The 26,106-nt window shown below is 41.7% G+C and overlaps 5 protein-coding genes across 5 annotated transcripts; 2 read left to right on the top strand and 3 right to left on the bottom strand.

Moving 5' to 3' along the window:
- Positions 1-25: 25 nt before the first annotated feature.
- On the bottom strand, positions 26-3,725 carry LOC137586932 (putative uncharacterized protein DDB_G0271606). The gene is made up of 3 exons (XM_068303141.1): positions 3,701-3,725; positions 482-2,601; positions 26-421 (listed from the first exon to the last, which is right to left on the bottom strand). The coding sequence occupies exons 1-3, from the start codon at positions 3,720-3,722 to the stop codon at positions 218-220; spliced, it is 2,346 nt and encodes a 781-aa protein (XP_068159242.1). The 5' UTR covers positions 3,723-3,725; the 3' UTR covers positions 26-217.
- A 1,248-nt stretch (positions 3,726-4,973) lies between these two features.
- shtd (shattered) lies at positions 4,974-11,738 on the top strand. Its single transcript, XM_068298664.1, is given in 11 exon segments — positions 4,974-6,370; positions 6,429-6,593; positions 6,663-7,497; positions 7,499-7,774; positions 7,776-9,644; positions 9,646-9,914; positions 9,986-10,116; positions 10,119-10,310; positions 10,313-10,418; positions 10,483-11,065; positions 11,126-11,738. Coding segments are annotated over 11 exon segments (6,204 nt in total). The 5' UTR covers positions 4,974-5,078; the 3' UTR covers positions 11,612-11,738.
- LOC137583586 (ileal sodium/bile acid cotransporter) lies at positions 11,657-13,604 on the bottom strand. Its single transcript, XM_068298676.1, has 2 exons — positions 12,370-13,604; positions 11,657-12,303 (listed from the first exon to the last, which is right to left on the bottom strand). The coding sequence occupies exons 1-2, from the start codon at positions 13,405-13,407 to the stop codon at positions 11,983-11,985; spliced, it is 1,359 nt and encodes a 452-aa protein (XP_068154777.1). The 5' UTR covers positions 13,408-13,604; the 3' UTR covers positions 11,657-11,982.
- Positions 13,605-13,981: 377 nt separating this feature from the next.
- On the bottom strand, positions 13,982-16,623 carry Ahcy (adenosylhomocysteinase). The gene is made up of 3 exons (XM_068303339.1): positions 16,463-16,623; positions 16,008-16,198; positions 13,982-15,236 (listed from the first exon to the last, which is right to left on the bottom strand). The coding sequence occupies exons 1-3, from the start codon at positions 16,485-16,487 to the stop codon at positions 14,154-14,156; spliced, it is 1,299 nt and encodes a 432-aa protein (XP_068159440.1). The 5' UTR covers positions 16,488-16,623; the 3' UTR covers positions 13,982-14,153.
- Positions 16,624-16,890: 267 nt separating this feature from the next.
- On the top strand, positions 16,891-19,821 carry Scamp (secretory carrier membrane protein). The gene is made up of 5 exons (XM_068303387.1): positions 16,891-17,111; positions 17,301-17,537; positions 18,231-18,435; positions 18,972-19,101; positions 19,170-19,821. The coding sequence occupies exons 1-5, from the start codon at positions 17,049-17,051 to the stop codon at positions 19,576-19,578; spliced, it is 1,044 nt and encodes a 347-aa protein (XP_068159488.1). The 5' UTR covers positions 16,891-17,048; the 3' UTR covers positions 19,579-19,821.
- Positions 19,822-26,106: the final 6,285 nt, after the last annotated feature.

The raw sequence follows: 26,106 nt of genomic DNA, 5'->3' as shown, positions 1-26,106 counted from the left end.
ATTACCGACCATCGATAAGACAAGATTTTTAAAATTTGAAAATAACCCATTTATTACATTGTTATGAATCGGTCTAGCAAAAAAAAAAAATATGGACGTGTATATTGTGTAACCTATAATTATACAAAACTCTGGTCGATTGAGATCTGTAAATTTCTAGCCAATGGAAAAAAAAAAAAAAAAAAATGTAGCTAAAGAACATTTAAAATGTCGTTGCTTAATCCTTTTGGTTTCGCTTTTGATTTGGTACTGGCAAAGGTGGAAAATTTACGGCATTAAACTTTAGGGCATGACGGACACCAACAGCCGAAGCGGATGAAGTCGGTGGCGAGGTAGGAACTGACGATGTCATCATCTGATCAAATGGAGCGGTTGCAATGCCATTTCCGCTAGCTGCACCGACACTGGATCCGGAGTTTAACTAAAAACAAATTTAAATGAGGAATGAAATTCTGGTTTTGATTTCATTGATCCAGCTCACCGGTGGGGGCATACGCGATTGACCCAGATATCCTTGAGAAGTAGATGGCACATTCGAGCAATATAGAGGAGCTGCTGATGCCACAGCAGCTGAGGGCCCAGTTGCAGATGGTAGGTTTCGGCCACGCATGCCAGTCAAAGGGCCAAAGTTCATGGCATTGCCACCGGCTCCACCTGGAATAATGCATCCTACGCCAGATTGTGGATAAAGCTGTTGTTGCTGCTGCTGCTGTTGTTGTTGTCGTAACGGCAACATTGACACTGCATTGAGACTGCGTTTATATCTTTTGCCCATGGGCATTTCAAAGAAATTTTCACCATGAATAGCATACATTTGGGCTGCAGTCAAATCCTCTGGAGACATATCCAAAGGAAAGAGTTCCATATTTTCTAGCCAATTATTGGTGTTTGGATTAGCATTTGATTTGTAATTGAAGCGTCCTGGAAGCGATTGCTGGCGTTGCTGTTGTTGTTGTTGGATATTCAGCACATGTTGCTGTTGTGGGTGGTAAATTTGTGGCTGCTGCTGCTGCTGCGGCTGTGTATGCAATGTTTGGGGCCAATGTTTAGTAGCGTGATGCTGCTGCTGCTGGTGCTGCAGTTGTTGCAGCTGCTGTTGAAGCTGCTGTTGCAACTGCTGCTGCTGTGTCTTCAAATTATAACGCATTGCAAGTTGCTGTTGTTGCTTCTGCTGCTGTTGCTGTTGCTGCAGCTGCAGTTGCTGTTGCTGCAGCTGCTGTTGTTGCTGCTGCTGCTGTTGTTGCTGCTGCTGCTGTTGCATATAAGACATACGCAAATTGTTAGCATTGTAATTACGATTTCGGCAGCGACTATTACCATTAAACATATTATAATTAGAGTTGTTATTGTAATTTAATGTAGATTCTGTTGGCAGTATCAAATTGTTGTTGTTGTTGTTATTATATTCCGAATTGAAACTCTTATTGAGCTGATACAACGGTAATTGATTATTGCCATGTGTCTGCGACTTCTGCAGACGACCAGGATAACGTGGAGTTAAGTCCAGCCCAAGATCATCCATGGTCCAAATGCTCTTGCCACCATAAGATGATGCTGGCTCATTTATGTCCTTCTCGAAATTTTTATCCCTTAACCAAAAATTTTTAATACTCTCTACAATGGCATTGGAATTGGGATCAGGATATGGACATTGGTGTGACGAGTGGGGCCAAATATTTGAATCCATGGCACTTAAAACACGCTCAGCTACATTCTTCACATTATCCTTTTCATCATTATTTTGGCAATTCCTTAGCTTTGTTGCGGCCAAAGCTTTCATTCTGTTTTCATAGCCAATTGGTTTGGGTTGACATTTAGTCTTTTTCTTCTTAAGACGATTCGCCTCACCATTATCCAGAAAACTAAGATGAAGCGGGTTCTTCCAGAATTCTGGTGGTGGAAAGTTTCGATCAACTGTTACGTCTTTGGGAGGATTAGTACCAGATTTAGTATTCGAAGATTGTGATGGTTTCTTATCGACGGCTTGGGCATTACTCTTTACCACTTTTTTCTTTGTTAGCAGTGGGCCAAAAGCTGTATTCTTAAGTAAAGCCATAGTTTTGGGTGATAGTTCAGTTTCTTTATGTGGCTTTTTTTGTTCGGCCCTATCTAATTGGAGCTTCTCCATTTTACCCTCTAATTGAATTATAACGGGCGAATTATTATTTGAAAAATAACTCAACGATTCAATGGTCTTTGGGCGCTGCTGCGACTGCTGCTGCTGATGATCCTGAAAGCGACAAGCTCCAGCATAGGAAACGTCAATTGGTGGACCAAGTAAGGCACATTGACCCGAATCTTCGGCTTTTGCTACTTGCAGATCTTGAATGTTTTGATTCGTTTCCTTAACATGAACAACTTTGGCATTTGCCTCCTCTTTGACATTGTGCTGACCACCAAATCGTTCCATATCCATAAAATTGGCCAATGTTAAAGGCTTATTACGATGATAATAACGGGCCAGTTCGCCGTCCGGGATTGTTTCTGTCGTTTTCATTGGTATGATCTCCGTTTCTTCTCCGGCAGCTGCTACAGTTTTAGCCAGACAAAAATCCGTATCCAGCAAGGAAGAGCGGCGTTGAAGAGCACTACGGTTGTCTTCTGTGGATTAAATAAAATGATTACTTGAGTTGGGGAGTAATTCAAAGAGAGGATAGAGTAAGAGTGAAGATTGAAGTAGAGTTCTCTCTGTTAATTCTTGTTTATTCTCGTGTTTTTTTTTACAATTTAGACACGTTTAGAATAATGGGAATAAAAAAGACAACTAACCCTAAAGGTTGTGATTCTCGTTGATTGTGCTGAAAGATTCAGTTGAACTTGTTTTCAATGCCACTAAGTTATTTTTGTTTTCCACAATTTAGTCAAATGTATTCAGATTTTGATTTTGATCAAGTATCCACTGCTCCTTATGTCACTCAACTTTGACCCTCAACGTGACTTCAAAATGACAATTTGTTTTCCCTCCGATTTTCGCGTTTTGCCTTTTGTGTGTGTGTTTTCAACACTTGTTTCAGTGTTGTGCACTAACAAGTGAAATGGCAGAAAAAAAATGACAAAGGAGAGAATGAGGCGGAGCAACAGACGAAAGCGTTGACAGATTTTCTTGCTCTCTTGTTAGCTTCAAACTTATTTTCAAATGCACAAAAAACAAAAACAATTTCTTTTTGTTAGTGAATTAAATTTCATTCCGACTAGCAACTTCCCCCCTCTCCCTTTTTGGACACTGTTCTCAGTAATAATACACACGCTTTTTGTTGTCAGCAAGAAGTGATTTTCTTATACATACCCTTTTCAAAATTGTTGCCCTTTTCTTTCGTACAAGTAACCAAATGAAATTTGCGGAAAATGCAATTCTTATAAGTTCTTTGTGTTGTCACAAGCAAGTTCCAATTGAAAAATGAATCGATTTTGGATTGTTTTTATTGTTTAATTGAACAGAGCAGCACAGAAGAGGATATGATACTTGAAAAATTTGCAAAGGGTATTATTTACTTCTTTATTTCGGCATAATTTACACTCCCCCCATTCTTTAAGATAGGCTCCAACTTTTGTTTATATTTTCTACCTTGGGTGTTTTTGTTGCTTTTCGTATTTGTTTATACCATATGACAGACGACGCCAAGCCACATTGTCTTGAAAGGAGAGGAGGCTGGCTTGATGAAGGGGGGCTGGAGGGGTTGGTGGAAGTTGGCTTACTCACCGTTTGTGATGGCTGAAGCCATCGAGTTGGAGATACTAGAATCGCGTTGATATTGTTGCTTGGATTTATAACTGCTACGTGTATAGCCCTTTCCTGGCATAGACTTGACAGTGGACCTCTGGAATGAATTCCATAATGGCCGCAGGATTTGTGAATTGATCTTTTAACTTACATTTAGTTTGCCACACAATTGATCCTCTTCCACTGCGTCGGCGCCATCGCTGACTTTGCCTCTGACCACTTCCTGGTGCAACGGGTCCTTGTCGTGCACCTCCATATCATCCTCCTCGTCTTCTTGACCTGTTCCCGCACTGTCCGGTTCTAGATCCAATTCGAAATCTATTTTTTTCACTGTGATATGCATAGAACTGTTGCTGGTGTTGTTGTTGTTCCAAGCGATTGAAAATTTCTACTTTCTTTTTACGTTTGTGTTGCCGTTTTGTTAAAAATTTCATTTTCCAATTAAAAATCAAATATTTTTTTGGCCAACAAACAATAAAAACAAGAGCACGAAATCAAAATGGCATAGAAAAAACGTTGTAAAAGCTGCCGGGCCAGACAGCATAAGAGAGCTGAAGCAATTGATCAAGAGATGCCAGATAGTTCAGAAATGCTTGTCTGATCAGATAAATTTAAAATTGGGATTCCTTACAACCTGTTGAAAAACTTAATCTAAGGGTTGTAGCTCTACCAGAAAGGACTTGGTGAAAATAGACCACAAGACATTTTTGCGAAAAACATACTTAACTGAATCTAAATTATTTAAACATTTCATTCAATTTTTTTTTCCCTGAAAATTATGTTCTTTTTTACCATGATCCTGTCGCTGCTTTAGTATTAGTCTTAATTTCTACAGGCCAGTTGGCTTTAGGCCGAGACAAGCGAATACAATAAGAACTTTAAATATAAATAAAAGCAGACGTTATTTTTCACCAGTGTTAGACAACAGATATTTTCAAATCAACATTCAAATGTGGTGCGGTTAATGAACTGACATGGCGACAGATAAAATTATTCGCCCTGGATTGCTGAATTTTAAATTGTCATGTTTTTATTTTTGGAGAATATAGTGATTCTATTTGTTTACTGACCGCTTCTTTTTGGGGGTTTTATTTTATTTGGATAACCATCAAAGCACACTCCATAGGGGTAGTGAGTTTAGCTGATTATACAGAAATTTGGTTCATCACAGTATCTACATGGATTTTAAAAACGATATAAGTTGCCCAGCCCTGGCGCCAAACTATCTTTCACTGGTCACACTGAATTTACTTATTTGGTGCCGGCATTTTTGGTTGTTTGGTTCTTCTCTTGTTGTTGTTATTTTTAATTCTATCATATTTGCTTGATTGTAAATCTGGATGCATTTGCTAGAGAAATGATTGCCGTCGCAGAACCGCCATTGGAATTCGTTCCGCGCGGTCGCCAGGCGGCTAAGGAGCATCCGGGTGCCCAGGATCAGGCGCCGCCTGGCACAAGGACCAAATATCTACCCACCGAACATGTGCTCATGCAGCGGCTGCAGAATGTAAACATCTCCACAGGAGCTCGCGGCGATGACGACGACGATGAGGAAACTCAAGGGGGAGCGGCTGGTGGTCAGACTGAGTTTTGGCTAATAAGGGAGATCTACGATGACTACGAAGAGAGCTACAAACGAGATAGACGTCGCCAGCAGCTAATGGAATTGACCAAGAAATGTGGCCCAAAGGCAGCGGCAGCCGAGCAAATGACATCGCTGCCGCCCGAATTGCTGCGTCCGCGACCGGGATACGAAAGCCATGAAGAGCCCATGTGCGATTATATGGTAAACAATGAGGAGGAGCTATATGTGCACCGCAACACAGTGGTCTGGACACAGGGTCTGGTGGATGACGATGACGAGGATGTGGGCGTCTTTAAGCGTATGTGCTTCACTTGCGATACGCCGGTGAAGTTTGCCTGCTTTCTCAACTCCACTTTTGTACGCGGCCGTCTGGCCCAATTGAAGGCTTCCATTCAGCCTGAGGAGGACTCACTTACCGCCATTTGTGTCATGGATCAGAATTCCTTGCGTGTATACTGCGATGATGGTGAGGATTTTGTAGCCAACTTGGATTTCCCTGTCTCGCAGCTTTGGCAAACTGAACACGGCCTTTTGTTGGAGAAGGATTCAAGCAATGCTCTTGTCTCGCACTTAACTATACCCATGCCAAGACTCTTCTCCATGTCACATCCCCTGCATGAGGCATGTCCCGTCGTCTTGAAGACATCGGCGCCATATAGTTCCACCGGCTATATGACTGAACCGGAGTTCAGTGTTGTATTCACCACTGAGAATTCGGATTTGGTTCTTCTGTATGATGCAAAATTTGGCAAGCATTTTGTGGCTCGTCTTCGCAGGGTTACGCCAGAGGAGGTCAACCTTGTGGGACAACAGCCGCAAACGCAACAGCAGCAGGAGCTACATCAAACGCAATTAGGTGGCAGCTCTACAAAGGCAGGTGAGGAATTTGCTTCTTTCCCTCCTCGTTCTCCTCCCCCTAAGCTTTGATCAATTGTCATCTTAGGCAAACTATCGACCACATCGTTTATGGGTGGCAAAAGTCAAGTGGCCAGTGGATTTGGTAACTATTCAAAGTTTGGTTTAAGTCAATCCCAATCCTTTAGTGGAGTCCTCGGCCAATCTAAGTAAGTTCTCAACGGGACGATCAAGTCGAGATTGAACTGATTTAATCTTTTGTTTCAGTCGTGCATCCTTGGGAACACCATTGAGCCAACTGCATAGCAGCATTAGTCATAATTCGATGTCGGTGGTCAAGGATATGCGTAAGATTACGCATGTACAACCAGCCAAACCCATTGAGCCGGAAATGTGTTTGGAGCATATTTGGACGGAGAATTCATACAGCTCGTAGGTTCAGTTACCTTCAAGTGATTTCATCATCTTATTATTTCTCTCTCTCTCTCTCTTTGCTGGCAGGCAACGTGCGGACTTCGGTGAAATGGCTAGTCGAGCCTTTATACACACTGATCTGGTTGGTCAGACATACTTATGCTATTTGTTAGCCCGTTCCTGTCGCCTTCAATTGGTGCTACTTACTGGCTATGGAACGAGTGAGGTACAGTTGTCCACTTTGTCCTCTACACTGGCCGCCAAAGATGCTGTTGGCCTGAATCGCATGCATATGATCGCCGTACTCGATCCTGGGGGTTGTTTAATTCTCTACACGGGCACCGTACTCATCTCCAAGGTGCACATAACACCCCTAATGGCGCCCACTGTAACTCCTAGTCAAATTCTACCGACAGTAACAACAACTTTGGCAGAATCGCCGGCAGTCAGCGGCACAGGGGCCAACACATCCTTTGTGGAAGTAAGACGCAGCAGTTTATTGCCCACCAAGGCAGCTGCTCCTACCTCTGATTTGCAGGCTTTCGATGAGGAATTGCATTTGCTGTCACCGATCCAGGCTCCGCCGCAGATCTCGTCGTATGCACAACGCCAGGCACATAATATATGCAAATCGCTGCGAGATCCGGCTGGCAATCGTTTGACCTTAACTTATGCCACAGGGCGAATGCTAAGGATTGCTCTGCCCCTGCTCAACGACACACGTCTGATTAGTCGTTGTGTGGCCAGTCTGCGGCAAGTGTTAAATCCCACGCAGTTCCTGCATTTCATCATACGCTGGTATAGTGCGCGTAATCCGCCCGGATCACGAGATTATAGTATTGAGCAGGAATGGCAATTATTCCGGACCACATTATTGGCCCTTATGGGCTGCACATCGGGAGCCAGTGCAGGCGGGTTGGGGAGGCGGTGGCGACAACTATGAACGCTGTAATACTCCACCGCTCCACCAATCGTCAACGGCCAACACATCGTCCTCTATACAGGATGAACCAAAGAAGCGTCGCAAATATAATGATAGTGAAGAATATACGGATGATGATTGGGAATTTTTGCTGATGCAGACAACATTGGCGCCCAGTTGTGGCATTCCGCCGTGGGACATGCAAAGCTACAGTGTGGACACTAGTGCTCCTTTATTCAATATGATTCCGGCCATATTTTATGGCCTACATCTGCTTTTATGAGGATCTCAAGTTAGATACAGTATTCCAGGGCTCATCCTGTTCATATTTGGCCACGTTTCTGCATCAAATGGCCATAGATATGCAACTGGATAGCTATATATTCCATTATTCCCTTGACTATCCCGAATTGATGCACAAAGCAACAAAATTGTGCCGCCTGGGGGTGGAACATGGTGCCCTGATGCTTAACCAGGAGCTATTGCGTGTGCCCGCTCCCAGTATCTATGGTCAATTGGAAATGGTTCTCTTGGGCAAGGAGGATGTCAATTTACCCTACACCTACATGGAATGCATCAACGAGCGAAGTCGCAATCTTATCCAGCTCTTGGCCCTCACCCGCCATGGTCAAACTAAACTGAAATCGTGGTGGCAGCGTCTGGAGCTGAGCGATGCAGTGCAAGCAAACTATCCCAAGCGGGCAAAGCGAAGCATCTCATTAAATGTGCCGCGTTGTCATCAAGTGTTGGAGCTGTTGATGGCTCTGGAGATGACACGAGAGGATATCGAACGATTGCCAGCTGCCATACACTTGATTATAGCCGAAACTCTCGAAGAGGCACGCCTAGAGCCACCCATGGGGGCTTCAAAGGCTAGCTATGAATTGATCCTAAGACCCGAATTGGCTGCCCATGCTCAGTTACCTTTTCTAGAGGCCCAATTGCATGCAGGCGCAGGAGATGGCGGTGGTACGGTGGGCCAAGTATACAAAGAGGATAGCCTCTCACCACGCACACATGTGGAGAACGAGGCTGGTGTCACGGAGCCGGAGCATTTGCGGCACGATGACATGGACAATATGGATACCAAGCTATTGCGCTTACGCTTTCCCGACGATATGCGTGTGGAGGAGGTGCGTCGCCTGCTAAACAGCTCCGAACCAGTGCCCATTGAGGTGCAACAATCACCGGGAACCAGTGACCATGAGTTCATCGAAGAGCAGGAAAAGCAATTGTTCGCTCTGTGCTCACGAACCATGACCCTGCCCTTGGGACGCGGCATGTTCACCCTGCGCACCATAATGCCCAAGCCCAGCGACAACATGACAATGCCCAAACTGTGCCTAGTGGGCAAGGAACCCGTCAAGGGCACAACCATCGAGATGCAGCAAATTGAATTTCCAGCCAATATGCATATGTGGCCATCATTTCACAATGGAGTCGCCTCTGGGCTAAAGGTTTCACCCCATGCCCAGGATATCGATTCGACATGGATTGTTTACAACAAGCCCAAATCTCAGGCCAACAACGCCTTGGAGCATGCCGGCTTCCTGATGGCATTGGGTCTAAATGGACATCTCAAGAGCCTCTCCTTTATGAGTGTATTTAAGTATCTAGTGAAATGCGACGAGATGACCAGTGTAGGATTACTATTAGGCATTTCGGCTGCCCATCGCTCCACCATGGATACAAAAATCACCAAATTGTTGAGCGTTCACTTGGAGGCTCTGCTGCCGGCCACTGCCATGGAGCTGGACATACCGCAGAGCACTCAGGTGGCTGCTCTAATGGGAATCGGTTTGTTATACCAGGGTTCGGCTAAGCGGCACATTGCCGAGGTTCTGCTCCAGGAAATTGGTCGTCCGCCTGGCCCTGAAATGGAGAACAGTGTGGAAAGGGAGTCTTATGCCATGACAGCGGGATTATCACTCGGATTGGTCACCCTGGGGCAGGGTGAATCGCCGGCGGGTCTAAGGGATCTTCAATTGCCCGACACCTTGCACTATTATATGGTGGGCGGGGCAAAGAGACCCATCTCGGGTTCTCAGAAGGAGAAATATCGTCTCGCCTCATTCCAAGTGCGTGAGGGTGACAATGTAAATATAGATGTTACCGCTCCAGGAGCTACTCTGGCATTGGGTTTAATGTTTTTTTGATTCGGGCAATCAGGCAATTGCCGAATGGATGAGGCCACCAGATTCACGTTACCTTCTCGACATGGTGCGTCCAGATTTTCTTCTCCTACGGACAATTGCACGTGGTTTAATTTTATGGCAACAAGTGCAACCGGACAGCAAATGGTTTCAGGCTCAATTCCCCGAACCGTTGCGGATCCATTTGCGTAATGCCTCCAACCGAGCCGAAGAAGAGGATCCCCGACCCGCGGAGGATGGTGAAGTTGACTTTGAAGCTATCACGTAAGTTAGCAATCAGATATTGCTTGCTTCTTGAAAGGATTAATCCAATCTTTTTAAATTTTTTTGTTTAGTCAAGCGTATTGCAACATTCTAGCCGGAGCTGCCTTTTGCATTGGCCTTAAATACGCCGGAACTGAGAACCCTGTAGCTTTTCGTACCTTGCGTCATGTGATTAAGGAATTCCTTGGATTTCCGAGTACACCCATGGGGAATGTGCCGGTCGCACGACTGTAGAGAGCTGCCTAATGGTTTTACTCATATCCATATCCTTGGTCTTTGCCGGTTCTGGTAATTGTGAGATTTTGCGTATTATTCGCTATCTAAGATCACGCGTGGGTCCACAATATCCGCACATTACCTATGGCTCCCACATGGCCATCCACATGTCGTTAGGCCTACTTTTTTGGGTGCCGGACGTTTCACCATTGCCAAAACGCCGGAATCTATTGCAGCATTGGTGTGTGCCTTCTTTCCCAAATTTCCCATACATAGCAATGATAATCGGTAAGCCATTTGGCCATTTGACCATCAATTAGTAGACTCAACTTTACTCCCACTCCCAATTTAGTTACCATCTTCAGGCACTGCGTCATCTTTATGTGTTGGCTGTGGAGCCTCGCCTGTTTTTGCCACGAGACATTGATTCACATCAGTTGTGTTTATGCCACATTTCTGTTATGGAAATCGGATCCTCGGAGCTACGTCGTCTACCCATCGCACCATGCATTCTGCCGGAGCTAAGCTCACTGAAGAAGGTCATTGTGAACGATGAAAACTACTGGCCCGTCTGCTTTGAGCGCAATCGGAATTGGCATCAATTGGAAATGGCCTTGGCCATGAGTGCTCCCATTGACATTAAGAAACGCACTGGTTGTCTCTCGCATCTGGAGGATCCCGATCGCTTGAAGAGCATGCTGGCCCAAACTCTGACCATGGAGCAGAGCATTTGTTGGCAAATCGATGCCAGAGATTTGCAACAATTTGCCAGTGAGCGTCTGGTGAAGCCATTCTTGAGCCGCTTTCTGGACACCAAAGGCACTCAACTAAGCTATGGAGAGTTGACAAAGCGGCATCAATTGATGCTGCTCTTCTACAATGCTGTCGTCAAGGATCGCATGCATCTCTTGCCTGTCTATCTGACCCTTTACGACGTAAGTTAAATCTGCTAGTTAATCGTGTAGTTGTGGCTTTCAAATTTGTCTTACTTTCAGCATGTTACCAAATCCATGCCCACCAACAATGATGTGTGGCAAATTAAGCTACTCGAAGCCTATTTGGGTCAGGGCCAAGAAGAGAAACATCCCTTGATCTCAGTGGAGCTTATACAAATGATGACAGAGATTTTCAAACTTCAATTGGAAGCCTCCGGCCGTGAGCTGTGTGTGCCACTGAGAGAGTTCCTCAGCCAGAAGCGTCTCGAGCCCAGCTATGTGGCCAGTGTCAATGCCCAGGATCTGCAACGAGTGTTTTGCGTCATCAACTATTACAATCTCATGCCCAACTTGTTAAACGGGGTCGATCTTAGCTCGGGCACCATTAACTATATGCGTGTTCTTTATGAATTCCGTCAACTTCAATTGGCGCCGCACACAATTTTCGGTCTCTTGAAAATCTTACAGGCTCTCAGCACTGAGGCGACCTTCCAGCAACAACAAGAGGATCAGGTGGTCCAGGGGGTATTACTACAGGAAATGTAAAGAATTGAAACAGTTTCAAAAAGTAAGTTAGGAACCGTTTTTGATTTTTCTTCTTGTAAATTTAGTTTTACTTAAATAAATGCTAAAAATATAATATTGATTATATTATATACATATGTATATATAAGGAGTATATAATATATGGTATATAGTGGACTCTAATCGGGGGAAGCATTTGTAATATCTGCCATTTTGGTCTAGGGTTTCTTAGAAATAAGGACTATGTGAAATTCAGTGGTTCATTGTTCATTGGCCAAGAGGTGGAGGAATGTTAATTCATTGCATTCCCAATACAAAAAGGTAACAATCTGGAACACCCAAGTGCAAGTGGTTAATACAAAGAGTCCCCGCTCCTACACCAACTTGTATTGCTATACGATCCTCTCGCGCTCGCGCTCCGACAAGGCAGGCGCTTCGTTCACCTTGAGGCCTCCAGAGAAACGCCTGTATAGATAGATTCCCAACAGTGGCAGAGGCGTCATTATGGCCACTGACACGGGCACCACTGTGGTGAGATCGGCCTGTGGTTGCTGCAAGGTTGTGCGCAAAAAGAATATTGCAATTCCCGTATTCTGTATACCCGTCTCAATGGCTATGGTGAGAGCATCGGATGAATTTTGATTCAACAGTTTGGCAGTTAGCCAGGCGATGGCATATCCCAGACTTGGTAAAGCGAAACCAGCAGCGGCTATCTGAAGAGAAGGGGGAACGAACAAACTTTAATTTAAGTCTAGATTAAGCCAAAAGGATTTACTCACCTGCCACGAGAATAGTTGAAATAGATAGAAATTGGTGATAATGGCGAATATGATGATAAAGAGTATGAGGCTGGCGGAGATGGGCTTCAGCAGGCGGACCAACAGACGGGTCAGACGTGGCGAACATCTTTGTATGGCCAGGCCAATCAGCAGAGGCACTATAAGACTGGCGCAATATGTCGCTATCTTGCTATAGGGCACCACCATGCCGGCACGTTCGAATATCAGTTGTCCCAACGTGAATATCCACAGCGGCATCGTGGCAAAGGCGGCCACATTGCTAATGGTGGTCATAAGAACCGATAGATTGATATTGCCCCCCAGTACAGCCGACCAAGTATTCGAGGCTCCCCCGCTGGGAGAGATGCCGGTGAAGAAGAGACCCAGCTGCATGGCCGGTGCCTGGGGGAAAATGAAGACACCCAAGGCATAACTGAGCAGGGGCATGCCCACCACTTGCATTATAAAGCCAATGCTGGGAGCCACCGGACGTGTGATTAAGCCACGCAAAACCTCTATATTTAGGGCAGCTCCAAAATTGATGTACACCAATGACATTAGCAAAATGATCGAACCCACAAATACATGATCCACCACCCGTTCCGGCCGCACCACTCTCACCTCCAACGAGCTGTCACTGCTGCCATTTGTGGGTAATTGACTGGTATTGAGCTGGCCATCCACAAGGTGGACTGTGATCTTGCTTGTGCCTAGAAAATGGCCCAACACGTGTATTGGGCCAGACCATTTGCCGGTGTTCACATCGATCAGGTCAATAGGTATACTGGCATTTTCATCGGCCACTTTAGCCAAATCTTGGTGGGAGCTCTCCAAACGGAAGCTGTAACGCTGAGGATGCTGCAAAACGGAGGGCTCAACATTCTCCACTGAGAGTATCACTTGAGCGGACTTCTCCATATGAACTTCCAGGTCCTTGGGCATAAAATGTGCCATCCAACTGGCTGTGGGTGAGGGCCAGTAGCAGCAGCAACACCACATCACTAGCATCCACCATCCCCATGAGCTTTTTCCATTCATCTCTGTTATCTCCTTCTCTTTGCCACCTGTTGCTGATGAAATTCTCTGACAATTATACCTAATTGTTTTTGTTTTCTTTTTATATAATGATGAGAACTGGAAGAACTGAAGCGTTAATGAGTTGTCCCACTGGCTAGATCGGGCACAAATCTGGGAATGAGAAGTTACATTGCTAGCTGCACGATGAGTGCAAAATAAATGCAACTCTCTCTACCTAGCCCCATGCTGACATCTCTAGTGGCGAGACAAGGACAGATAGCATGAGTTGTAAGCAAAGCAAAGATCCCTCTTCAATCCACCAGAACGAGACAGAGACAAACCAGTCTACTGTGGGCCAAATCAACATCGTCAATTCTAAAGCAATTAATGTTGGGATATGATAAAATACAAAATTTGACATACAAAGGTAATCAAAATTGATATCTTAAGAGAAATTATATGCATCTCGATGATGTACAGATATAATAATATAGATACAGAGATCATTTTGAATTCAAAAATGGTGTCAAATTCACCCATAGTACACAGTGTCTTAGCGAGAGAACCGGCTGAAATGATGAAAGCATGTTAACTATTTTGTTGTTTGCACTCTCTCCTTACTCTCTCGCCCCTCTTTATCAGGGGAGAGAGTTTGGTACGTGAGTTGCCTATATAGAATTAGAATTTTATTGGAGCTTAGTTGGAGGAAAAAACAAACACAGTATGTATGTATGTATGTATATGTAACAATGTTTTTAACAATTATATTAGTATCTGTAGTGATCGGGCTTGAAGGGTCCATTCTGTGGTACACCCAGATAGGCGGCCTGTTTCTCTGTCAATTTGGTTAGCTTGACACCCAGTTTTTCCAGATGCAGACTAGCCACCTCTTCGTCAAGCAATTTGGGCAGAACGTGCACTCCAACCGTGTATTGATCAGATTTGGTAAATAGTTCAATTTGGGCTAGAACCTGATTGGTAAAGGAATTGGACATAACGAAACTGGGATGTCCATGGGCGCAGCCCAAGTTGACCAGACGTCCTTCGGCCAAAACGATAATGTGACGACCATTTGGCATGGTGTAACGATCCACTTGTGGTTTTACATTGACCTTCACCTTGGCATTCGCGTTGAGCCAATCGACATCGATTTCGCAGTCAAAGTGCCCAATATTGCAGACAATCGAATCGTCGGGCATCTGAAGTAAATGCTCCGATGTGATGATGTCCCGACAACCGGTGGTGGTCACATAGATTGAGGCCTCCTTGCTGGCCTCCTCCATGGTGGTTACTTCATAGCCTTCCATGGCTGCCTGTAGAGCATTGATGGGATCGATTTCGGTGACTATCACACGGCCGCCGAAGCCCTTCAGTGCCTGTGCGCAACCCTTGCCAACATCACCGTAGCCGGCAACACAGCACACTTTGCCAGCAATCATCACATCGGTGGCCCGTTTGATGCCATCGATCAGAGACTCGCGACATCCATAGAGATTGTCGAACTTGCTCTTTGTCACCGAATCGTTCACATTAATCGCCGGCACACCCAAGCGTCCTTCCTTGAACATTTTGTACAAGTTGTGAACACCAGTTGTTGTCTCTTCACTTAGACCCTTGATACCCTTCAGATACTGGGGGAATTTCTCGTGCACCAAATTGGTTAGATCACCGCCATCATCCAAAATCATATTCAAAGGCTGGCCATCGGGAAAGACAAGGGTCTGTTCAATACACCACAGGTATTCTTCTTCAGTTTCACCCTTCCATGCATAAACTGGGACTCCGGTGGCAGCAATAGCAGCTGCTGCATTATCCTGGGTACTGAAAATATTACAGCTCGACCATTGCACCTGAAAGAATACAAAATAAAATCCTTTAGAACTTATTTTAATGGAACACTATAAAACCGAAAAGCTGGCAAAATTATTACACATTTGTAGATAAAACTAATGAACCAATTCGTTTCCAATAATTGAAAACTTCTACAATAATTTCCTGTTGCCGGAATACCAAAGTTATTATTTAATTAATATTTGTTAATATATATACTTTTTACAGAATCTGTCTAAAATTGAAAACCAATTTCCAAACTCGGAAAGTTTAACAATGAAAAAAGTTTTGAAAATTGACTGTTTTAATCTTATCATTTAGTTGTTACTTTTACTAATTAAACGTTTTCAAGGTGAATAAATAATATTAATTTTATCGTTTAGTTGGCGCTTTTGTTAATTTTTTTTAAATGTGTTCAAAAATCAAAATTGACTTAAAGATTGCTCGAGAGAATTCTATGGAAGTTATTTTGTTATTTTTTGTAAAGTCATTTGTTTTGACAAAAATTCAAAAAGGAAAAAGTGCGACAGATGCTGAAAAAAATAAATTATTGTCAAGTCATAGGAAGTGAAACATCTTGTTAGCATATCAATAGATTGAACGAACTAAAGAGAGGTCTCATGCATGGTGACCCTTTTGATTGTCAGTCTTATCTTTTAAGCCTTGAACTTGCTCTTACCTAACCTATACCCTCCCTTCGCCATTACCCCCCAAGTTAAGGCGAAAATAGATTCTTTTCATTTTCATTTCGATGCGTAAACAAAAAAACAGATAATTTCCCCACTCCTTACCTCAGCGCCCAGCTCCACCAAAGTTTCGATGAGAACAGCCGTCTGGACGGTCATGTGGAGGCAACCAGTGATGCGGGCACCTTTCAGAATTTTGGAAGGACCGTACTTCTTCCGGCAGGCCATTAGACCGGGCATCTCATTTTCAGCAATAATGATGGCCTTGCGTCCCCATTCGGCCAGACTGATATCGGCTGTTTTGGAAAGCGATTAGAGAAAAGAAAGACAAAAATAGAGATAAGCAACAATGTGATGGTGGACATATGTTTATGGTTCCAATAGCATCAAGCAGCCTGGCAACAAAACAACGTGCTCGCAGAGCTCCCTTTAACCTCTCTTTCGCACACATGCGTAAGAGCGCAACAGCCGGCACTTAGTTCACATGCGGAGGAGTATGTAGTCTTTTGCCACAAGTAGCATTCTTTTCTTTTCTTCTAAAGTGCTATTTTCAGACTCACCAACTTTGTATGCAGGCTTCGACATTTTACCAGGATAGTGAACAGAAACTTGCCGAACGATCAATGGGAACGAACAAACTGAAGTGAAGATGTTTTAAAACGAAATTATCAACAACTGTTTGGTGAAACAAAACCGCAATATAGAGATGGCCAATAAATCGATTGTACCCACCGATAGAAACGCTGTATTTGAATTGATCACCACTATCGCATTGCGGTTTTGGTGACTACAAGCCAAACGATGGGTAAAATTGTGTGCCATATGAATATGTATGTGAGGAGTACTCTTCACTTTCAAGTTTCGTTTTATGGGATTTTGTCTAAATAAAATCGAATTTCTTACAACCCAGTTAAAAACTATCGATAAGCGATAACAGTTAGTGTGGCATCAACTTCAGCGATATCGACATATGCGAAAAAAGTAAGTTGGCAGCACTGTTAGATGACACAGCTTTGAAAGGGCGCAAGTAGAAAGAAACGAAGAGAAAAATATACTTACATATATATAGGCCGAAGAAAAAGAGGAAGTCGAAGTGCGTTTAGTTGAACAGTTTACAAGTTTAGCCAGTTATTATCAAGGGCAATAATGTCGGGCTCCGGTTTTGATGAAAATCCATTTGGTGAGCCCAATCTGGACAATCCTTTTGCGGTAAGGCTGCTCTCTTGACAAAAAAGAAAAAACCCACACACACACTCACACATAAACGCCGCCCGCCCCCATACACCAACACACACACACGTATATATATGCATACCTATGCATACAGTCAGCTTTTGCATATGTTGATGTTTTTTTTCCCACACTCTTTGATTGTTTTTCTTGCATTTGTTATTTTAGGACCCTGCTATACAACAAGCTCGAAGGAACAATCAATCTGGTGCCGCCCAGGTCTCTTTGGAGGATTACAATCCATTCGAGGAACAGGCCAAACCACCGCCACAGCTGCAAATTAACTCATCCAACACAGCGGCAGTGGTTCAGCCGCTGTCACAGAACATTCCGCCACCGCAGACTAGTTCGTTGGGCGCCTCAGCGCCTAGCACCAGCATACAAATCACAAATCAGGAGCTCCAGGTAGCCATCCATGCATCTAACTACCCTACCACCTATTCCATTTAAACCAAATATCTATTGAATCATCAATATTATGAAACCAGAGCGGGGCCAAAGCAAAGGCATACAATTTCGAGCGACAAACAGTTAAAGTAGCTCTCGCATTACACATACAGTAGACTCCGAATATAACAGAAATTGTTGGAGATATATATACCAATTCCCGCCTTAAGGTATCTCTATATGTATATGATCCTTGTTCTTAAAGAATTCTCAGCCGAACGTTTGAAGATCCGTAAGACTATCCAATTATATATGTACATACATATCATTAAAAGTGAATACCGAATAGGGTTAAATGATTAAAAATCTCAACAAGTTATAGCTAAGTTACTTAGGAAAACGAATCTGAATAGCAAATGTTAATGTGGTCGATCCTAAGGGGCTCCCACTGTACCCACACAGATACATTTGTGGTTTGGCCTGTGCATTGATGTGGCTGCTGCCGACGTTGTTGCCACATAAAGGCCAGCTCTGTGTCGTCCACCCACTCGCGCACTCACACACTCGCACATGCACACCGACACACACTCGGCTTATCAAAACGAAAACCTCTGGCTTGATTTCATTTCTTTTTACTTACTCAAACAAAATTCTGTTTGGTTTTTTCTTGCTTGTTTATTTTATTTATATTTTCTTTTCATTCTCTTTAAGCGCCGCCAAGAGGAACTTGATCGAAAGGCCGCTGAATTGGATCGCCGCGAACAGCAGCTGCAAGGCGGAAATGTTCCCCAGTTGAATAATTGGCCCCCATTGCCCGATAATTTCTGTGTTAAGCCATGCTTCTATCAGGATTTCGAGGTTGAGATACCGCCAGAGTTTCAGAAACTGGTTAAGCATTTGTACTACATTTGGATGTGTAAGTATTCTAAAAATGCTAAAATGTGGGCAAAATTCATTTTATAGCCTTACTGATAAGTTAAGTCGAATAGTTTCTTTGTTGTGGTCGTAATAATGGTCACAATGATGATGATGATGATAACAATAATGATGGTGGAGAGAGGGGAGTATGAGTCATGACATTGAGTAAACATTTGATTAATCACCTATGAAAATGAGAATAAGCAGATAATCGAAAAGGAAATCAGATTAGGGAAAGGTCAGATATTAAGGTGTGTAAAATCCATTCGAGGAAAAAAAGGAACTCCAAAAGAGATGGAAAACTAGACAGGTCGAATGAATGCGCAGAGTTAAAATGTTAAAGGAAAAAATAAATGTTATAGAGAGTAGACGCTTTTAGGCTTTTACAACGAACAATAGAAAATAATAAATAGTCATTAAAACATAAGATTTAATATGAATTTGGAATTATCAGTTGCCAATCGAACCATATAATCCACTGTATAACCTAGTTAAACAGCTGTTAATGCTAATTTTAATTTAATCCTTTTCCAGTCTACACTCTCACACTGGTGGCCAACGTAATTGGTGGCCTCATTTTGATCTTCCATCAGCATGAGTTTGTTACTTTCTTTTTGGCCATATTTTACACAGTTCTCTTTACACCCGCCTCCTATGTTTGCTGGTAAGTTGCAAAATATTGTTGAATTTTTTTTCTGTCATATTCTATTATATATATTTATCTTTTGTCAGGTTTCGTCCGGCCTATAAGGCCTTCCGCAACGATTCGAGTTTCAATTTCATGGTCTTCTTTTTCGTGTATTTCTTTCAAACCGTTTATACAGTGATCCAGGCCATTGGATTTAACGATTGGGGCTACTGCGGCTTTATAAAGGCCATCAGTCAATTTGACGCTGAACCCGCCGGCATCATTGTGGGCTTGTTGTTATTGATTGTTGCCTTCTGCTTTGCCACTGTAGCGGCAGCCAATGTATTAATGATTACCAAAATCCATACGATCTATCGTAGTACTGGAGCAAGTATGGCCAAGGCTCAAGCCGAATTCACCACGGAATTCCTACGTAATCAGCACGTCCAGGAGGCGGCCTCTTCGGCCGTAAATTCGGCAATGAATTCACAGTTCAGCAATAGCAGATACTAGAGAGGCGGAAACATGTAAAACTAAAGAAAGTGAGGCACAGAAGACCCAGAAAGAAAAACAGATAGAAACAAAAAATGAAGCAGATCAGAGAGAAGTGGAGATAAAGAAAGAATGCGGCAAATTTACGAGATAAAATAACAATCAATCGAGGAATGTGTCGTCGTCCCCCCTCCCTTTAAACCCAAAGGCGAAAGGAAGAAAAAAAAAAAAGAAGAAAACAGGAGCAAAAGAAGGGAGAAGAAATATACATAACTAAATAAAACTAAATCTGCTTTGTGCATAAATTGAAACAATTCCTAGAATGCCGTCGTCTAATAATTAATGTAATAATATGATAAATTCAATATGCATATGCAAAGCAAGGATTTTGCCTTCGTACACATTCTGGCCTAAACGGAAATTGGCAACAAGTTGCAACTAAGGCAATAACTGCATAACAAACTAAAATATATATAAATATTGACATATATATAAATCAATAAGCTTCAAACACAAATCACACACACAATTTGTTTGTTTTTTTTTTTTTTTTTTTTTTTAAGTTTTGCAAAAAGTGTCCTAAGAAATTATTTAATTTATGAATTTATGCAACAAAAAAAAAAAAAAAACACAAAATTAGCAAGTAAAAATTCAATCTAATTATTGCTATTGCTAACACTTAAAACAACAACAACAAATGCGATCAATGATCGCTTAGATGATGATAATGATTATGATGATGATGATGTTTTCTAGTTCTTTAAGTAATTATGAATCATATGCATACCATACACATATACACATACACATTATTATTATCATATATATATATGTATATATATATATATATATATATAATATTAACTATATGATAAATTATTGCAAAACATTTGCTATATTCAATAATTTTGTCGTCCCTCCCTCTTCGTAACCCTAGCTGCAGATATGCACACATATTATGTATTTTATTGTGTAATATGTCGTTTCGTGTAATTTTGTAATTTGTAATTGTTATACCAAAACAAATCTCTATTAATACATACATTATAACTATATATATATATATATATATACATATATATATGTATATATATAAATTATACAAAAGAACAACCTTTGTAATATTGAGTTTTTTCTTTGTCCAGCTCTGGTTTGTTAATTTATTAAAACGAATATATAGGGGAGAGGGCCCAGTTGTGACTCAGGCCCAGTTGTGACATTCTCAAATATTTTTGAAATGCGGTATTGAATGACAGTTTGAGCCCTGTAAATCATGTTTGTTAGACGTTCTGCAGTTTTTGGACAGACCCCAACGTTAATAATCGTATTGTATATATGCGTACCAAACATCGTGTTGAAAATCGTGCGAAAAAGTTTTTTTGATTTTTTTCAAAGTACCAAAATTTTGTAAACTTAACAGTGAAAATGTGAGTGTAATGCATTAAAATATTCTATTTGCCGTATATTTTGTGATCCTATAAGGATTTATGTGAATTTGTAGTGTCTATAAAAAATATACATACATATAAACTTTAAACTATGAAAAGGCCCGGTTATGACTCAGCTGGGGTGCCCAGTTATGTCCCATATTATTTTTTGCAATAGGATTATGTAAAATTGTTAAATTCAAACATTTTTAATGTTGTATAAAAACAAGGAAAGGAAATTTACTTAATGAGACCAGTTATCCACATTAAACCTGTTCCAAAATTTTTTGAGTAACTCAAATAAACATACATTCTTTGGAAAAAAGTTGCGTTTGGTTAATATTTAAATGTTAAACTTCTTAATTTTTAATTTTGCGGAACTGTAGAAAAAATTTTGAGGTTTTTCAAAACCCGCGTCATAACTGGGCCCTCTCCCCTACTATAGTATATACATACATACATACATATACTTATTTATACATACATACAAACAAACATATATTGAAATGCGAACATAATGATTATGATTCGTGTGAGCACGTGCTTCTGTGTGTGTATGTGTGTGTGTGTGTGTGTGTGCGCAAACCCAAAATTAAATGCAAAAATAAATTATGAAAAATACTTATAGATGTAAAAAGAGATTTGTTCATTTTTGAAAACGATTTTGTTTTTAATTACATTTTCTAAGTCAGTAGAGGAACTAGTGGTAGGGAAATTTGATCAACTAAGAGGTTGAATATTTCTTTTGGAAAGTGAAATTTGCTCCAAAAAAACCCTTTGATAGTTAGTTGGTGTTTTTATGAATAAATTTTGGGAAGGCATATTATAAAGCTCTAGTTTTGAGTACTTCCAGTTGATCTTCCACGTCGTTTCCAAGAGATCATATGACCCAACCCAAATTTTTGGTCAATTCAATGATAAATTGTAACTACTATTTGGCCTTTTTGGCTGTTATCTAAGATAGTGCGATTGTTTAATGTCTCGCAAGATTTATCATAACGAAAGATAAGAAAATCGCGTGAGCATAAACTTGTTGACAACTATTTATATGATAACTTGGAGAATTTTAATGCTTAGATATACACTTGGATCTTGCTTAGTTGGTCCTCATTTAAACACTACCTGGCTGCGTCCTTGCTTGGCTTCTCCAAGGACAAACGATCCACAACATTTGCTCACAATTAGGCGTTCAATTAAAAATCACATAGAAATAATAAAAAAAAGGTTTCTTTAGCCTCTGAAATGCAACCTCTTGTTCTGTTTATATCTCTTTTAAGAAGGACTCGCAAGTAATCTTTTCCGAATTAGGCCAGGTTTAGGCTTGGGTTTATGATAACTTTCAGATGTTTGTCTGTTGTTTGTTTGGCTTATGTATGTATCTCAACTATTTCAACCATTAGTTTTCTGCCAAGGAGAGCTTAGAGCATAGCAAAATTCAAAATTCCAAAAACTATGCACTATCGACAACACTTTGGGGACTAAAGCGAAACGTGTTTATGCATATTTGTTTGATAAACTGGTCAGTAAATAATGCTCCATAAACCTGACCTTCACGCAATTCTGTTGGCCTTGGTCCTATTGCCATGTCTTGTCTCTCAAGCCATCTACCCTCCCCACCCCCAAATTGACATGCTTACTTTTCTCATTTTCATTGCCACGTGGCATCTAAATTCACAAAATTAAATCAACATCAAATGATTGTGCAACTTGCTTCCATCATCTTTTGGCTGCGCCTGCCCTTTGTCGCAAATTGACATTCGACAAGATAACTAAACAAAAAGAAAAAAAAAAAGCAAAAGGAAAATGAAAATTCTCGTCAAATATTCCTGCAAAATTGCACACACACACACACACACACTACACACATCGATGAGTGTGAGAATTGCAACAAATTGCACACATGTGGTGTGAATTGAGTGAATATTTGCTACGATTTTTTGTTTTTGTGTTTGCTTGCCATTTTATCTGCCGCAATACGAGTAGATGCAGTGCACCATGAGCCGTGGAAGCAAGGGGGACATGTGCGGGGCGGGGGCATGAACGAGCAAATATGCTCAAGTGCTGCCTGCTGCAGGACCATCGTTAGCCGCTTGAACTAAAAAAAAAAAAAACCCAAAAGGGGGCGGCGAAAAAAAAAAAAGAAAAGGCAAAAAAGCACTCTCCAACATGTTGCAGTAGTTCTTGACCCGCTCCCATCTTCTCCTCCTCCCACATGTTGATGTTGATGAGGTGAGATATGGTGAGGGAGGAGGGGCGACTGAAAATGTATGCCATGGGTGGCATATGTACCTTTACCTTTTACATGATTGTTCGCTAATTGCTGTCAACGATTTTGCTGCTGCTGCTGCTGCTTCTATTGATTGCCATTTCACGCTCTCAATTTGCTTGCGTGCTAAGGACGAAGAAACGGACCGCTGGACGGATGGACGAATGGACTGATGGGCTGATGGACTGTTCGGACATATAACAAACAAAAAGGACAAAGTCAAAGAACAGCTTATTGATTTTATGTCCATGTCTATCAAAAACCAAAACCGTTGAAGAAAATGACGGGGGCGCAGGTTAAATTGAAAACACAAGGTAACAAAAAAGTCAAAAGAAACTCCTTTTATTTTCCTTTTTTTATTGTTTGACGCATCAAAATAACTTGCAGTCACTTGCAGGAACAAGGAAATTGCAACCTAGCTAGCGAAATTAACTCTACCTGCTTGAAAACGGGGTTGGGTTGGGTTTGGGGTTGGGGTTGGGTGGTGGGCCACAGCAGGCAAGTAACTTGTAGTTGCCAATGACTATTCATACTCTTATTCACCTTAAAGGATATGCTCACTTTGAACCGGAAGTCAAGAAATTTCATGGTATCAACTTAACACACGATATGGAAACTATATACTAGTAGGTACTAGCAGCAAATGTTAAACTTAGAGTGTGGGAACCATCTTTACAAGAGAATCCAAAACTTTAGTCTCTATTTAAATAAGCCAGTTAGCAACTTTATGTCTATGTGTTAAAGGATCTTCAAAGGGAGACATCAAGACAAGAAACAGCAAAGAGAGACGATGCGATAGCTAACAGAGATTCCAGGACAGATTGGATTAGGATCTATTATCTGCGAGATCAAACCACATTAAAGCTTAATCAATAACTAAAAAAGATTGCAGAGATTGGACTTGACTTGTCAGGGGATTTATTCGATTGTATTCAATTATAAATATGCAACAATTAAGACCCAATGAGCACAAATTGGGTTGCAAATGTAAGAGATGGAGAGATGGACAAACGGACAAATCGTGCCAATTTTTCACACTATACGGAAGTATTATGTGGGCCACATTTCCTGCTGCTTTTAATTAAAATCTTGCCATTGACGTTGCCTTCGTTGCCGTTGCCATTGCCGATGTTGTCGTTGTAGCTGTCGTTTGGCGGAAATACAAATTTCTTCTTTTTTTTTTTGCCGTTACAAAGCGCTGAAAACGGCTCTTCAAGTGGTAGCCAGAGCAGAGGCATGGGCATGGACATGGGCATGGCAAAGGTAAGGTAAGGTTGAAATGAAAGGAATGGGGAAAAAAAGGAGGAAACTTAGCTAGACGGCAATTTGGCTTAATGACTTGGCCAGAGTTAACTTCAAGCCGAAAGCTCGACCCGAGAGCACGACCTAAGCCGAGCATGAGAACGACACTCACAACCTATTGCCCTTCATACTATAAGTATATGCGGTATGTAGGATCCCCAACAACAACAATAATGATGGTGGGGCTACCAGCAGGGACACATTGTTGTCCTCCACATTGTCCACATCTTCTTCATCTTCCTCGTCGTCGTAGTCGTCGGCATCGGCATTGGCATCGGCATCAGCATCCTCATCTTCGTCGTCGTCGTCGTCTTTGTCTTGGTCTTGGTCGTCGTCGTCCAGATGATTTCAACTCAGATTGAAGATAAAACACATGCGCTCATCACGTTTGCTGTTTGTGTTGTGTTCCCATAGTTCCATGTCTCATGTCCCACGTTCCATGTTGTTTCTGCTGCCAATATTGTTGTTGTTGTTGTTATCACACACACTTGCACAGAAAGGCCGCACACACACGCGCATATGATTCGCGTTTCGGTTGCTTCTTGGTCCATTCCCACTGGGAAATGAGCAGCAGCCGCCGCCGGGCGCATGCAAATATTTTGTCTCACATTTCTCCAGAGATACGTGTTTGGTTTTCCTTGCTTTCTTTCTTTCTTTGTGTTTTCCATCCTCTTCGTCGTCGTCGTCGCCGTTTTCCACAAATATTAAGCTCATCATTCGATTTATTTTCCTCAAATGAGAAAATTAAGCAAATATCATTACAGTTAGATTAAGAAGAATGCCTAATTTTTGGTAATTGGGTTACCCTAAATACTCATGAATATACTTGACTCATGTTTGAATGAGGATTCATGTGACTAGACTTTTTTCTTGGGGACCTTAAGCAAACATGGCCAACTGATTCAGATTGCAGATTCGATCAATTACTATCAAAGTACTCTTACTCATATGTCCTATTCATCACTTGAGTTTTTCTATTCATTTTGAATTGAATCAAGCATTGAATAAACTTCTGAGTCAGCATTTACAGATCGATTGAAAGATGAATGACTCGATCATGCCTTAAGTCACAGATTTTTACCTAGGAAATGATAAGAACAAGAAGAGTTAAGACAAATCTCTTTCCAACTTTGAAAAAAAGCACAAGTTGGAAAAGATCGAAAGGATTCCAATCAGAGTAATGGGCGTAACTTTTTGGACTTTCTTTAGATTAGTTTTCTTTGTAGGATTAACAATTGACTTCAAAATGGGAACAGTCAGGAAAGTTCTTTTCTACATTTCTATCGATTTTCAATATGCAAGAACAATTTTTCCATTTGAAATTACATGCTACATATTCAGGGACCTCAATTAGGAACTAATTGCGGGTTGGCTGTAAATAAAGTGGGGTTTTCTCTACCTTTGAGAAATTTTCACAGTAAGTCCTTCTATAATTACCATGAAATATTATTTTCCAGTGTAGACAATATAATCATTTTTTTTAAGACATTTGGTAAGATAAATACACTTTCAATTTTGGTAAGTTTTGTGGACACAGACCGAGAGTCATGGCTA

Source organism: Drosophila tropicalis, unplaced genomic scaffold (assembly GCF_018151085.1).
Source record: "Drosophila tropicalis isolate 14030-0801.00 unplaced genomic scaffold, ASM1815108v1 contig_158, whole genome shotgun sequence".
NCBI classification, from domain to species: Eukaryota; Metazoa; Arthropoda; class Insecta; order Diptera; family Drosophilidae; genus Drosophila; species Drosophila tropicalis.
Note: the sequence above shows the minus strand (reverse complement) of the source record. Positions and strands in the feature narration are given on the sequence as shown.

What these genes read in the sequence shown, in the direction of transcription:
- Scamp (XM_068303387.1), top strand. Translation starts at nt 17,049, where the DNA reads ATGTCGGGCTCCGGTTTTGATGAAAATCCATTTGGTGAGCCCAATCTG. An exon ending in ATCTGGACAATCCTTTTGCG is followed by an intron (nt 17,112 to 17,300) that starts GTAAGGCTGCTC and finishes TTGTTATTTTAG; the next exon opens with GACCCTGCTATACAACAAGC. An exon ending in CCCGCCTCCTATGTTTGCTG is followed by an intron (nt 19,102 to 19,169) that starts GTAAGTTGCAAA and finishes ATCTTTTGTCAG; the next exon opens with GTTTCGTCCGGCCTATAAGG.
- LOC137586932 (XM_068303141.1), bottom strand. Translation starts at nt 3,722, where the DNA reads ATGGCTTCAGCCATCACAAACG. An exon ending in GGCTTCAGCCATCACAAACG is followed by an intron (nt 2,602 to 3,700) that starts GTGAGTAAGCCA and finishes TTTAATCCACAG; the next exon opens with AAGACAACCGTAGTGCTCTT. An exon ending in AATCGCGTATGCCCCCACCG is followed by an intron (nt 422 to 481) that starts GTGAGCTGGATC and finishes ATTTGTTTTTAG; the next exon opens with TTAAACTCCGGATCCAGTGT.
- Ahcy (XM_068303339.1), bottom strand. Translation starts at nt 16,487, where the DNA reads ATGTCGAAGCCTGCATACAAAGTTG. An exon ending in GAAGCCTGCATACAAAGTTG is followed by an intron (nt 16,199 to 16,462) that starts GTGAGTCTGAAA and finishes TTTCCAAAACAG; the next exon opens with CCGATATCAGTCTGGCCGAA. An exon ending in TGGTGGAGCTGGGCGCTGAG is followed by an intron (nt 15,237 to 16,007) that starts GTAAGGAGTGGG and finishes GTATTCTTTCAG; the next exon opens with GTGCAATGGTCGAGCTGTAA.
- LOC137583586 (XM_068298676.1), bottom strand. Translation starts at nt 13,407, where the DNA reads ATGAATGGAAAAAGCTCATGGGGATGGTGGATGCTAGTGATGTGGTGT. An exon ending in TTCAACTATTCTCGTGGCAG is followed by an intron (nt 12,304 to 12,369) that starts GTGAGTAAATCC and finishes CCTTCTCTTCAG; the next exon opens with ATAGCCGCTGCTGGTTTCGC.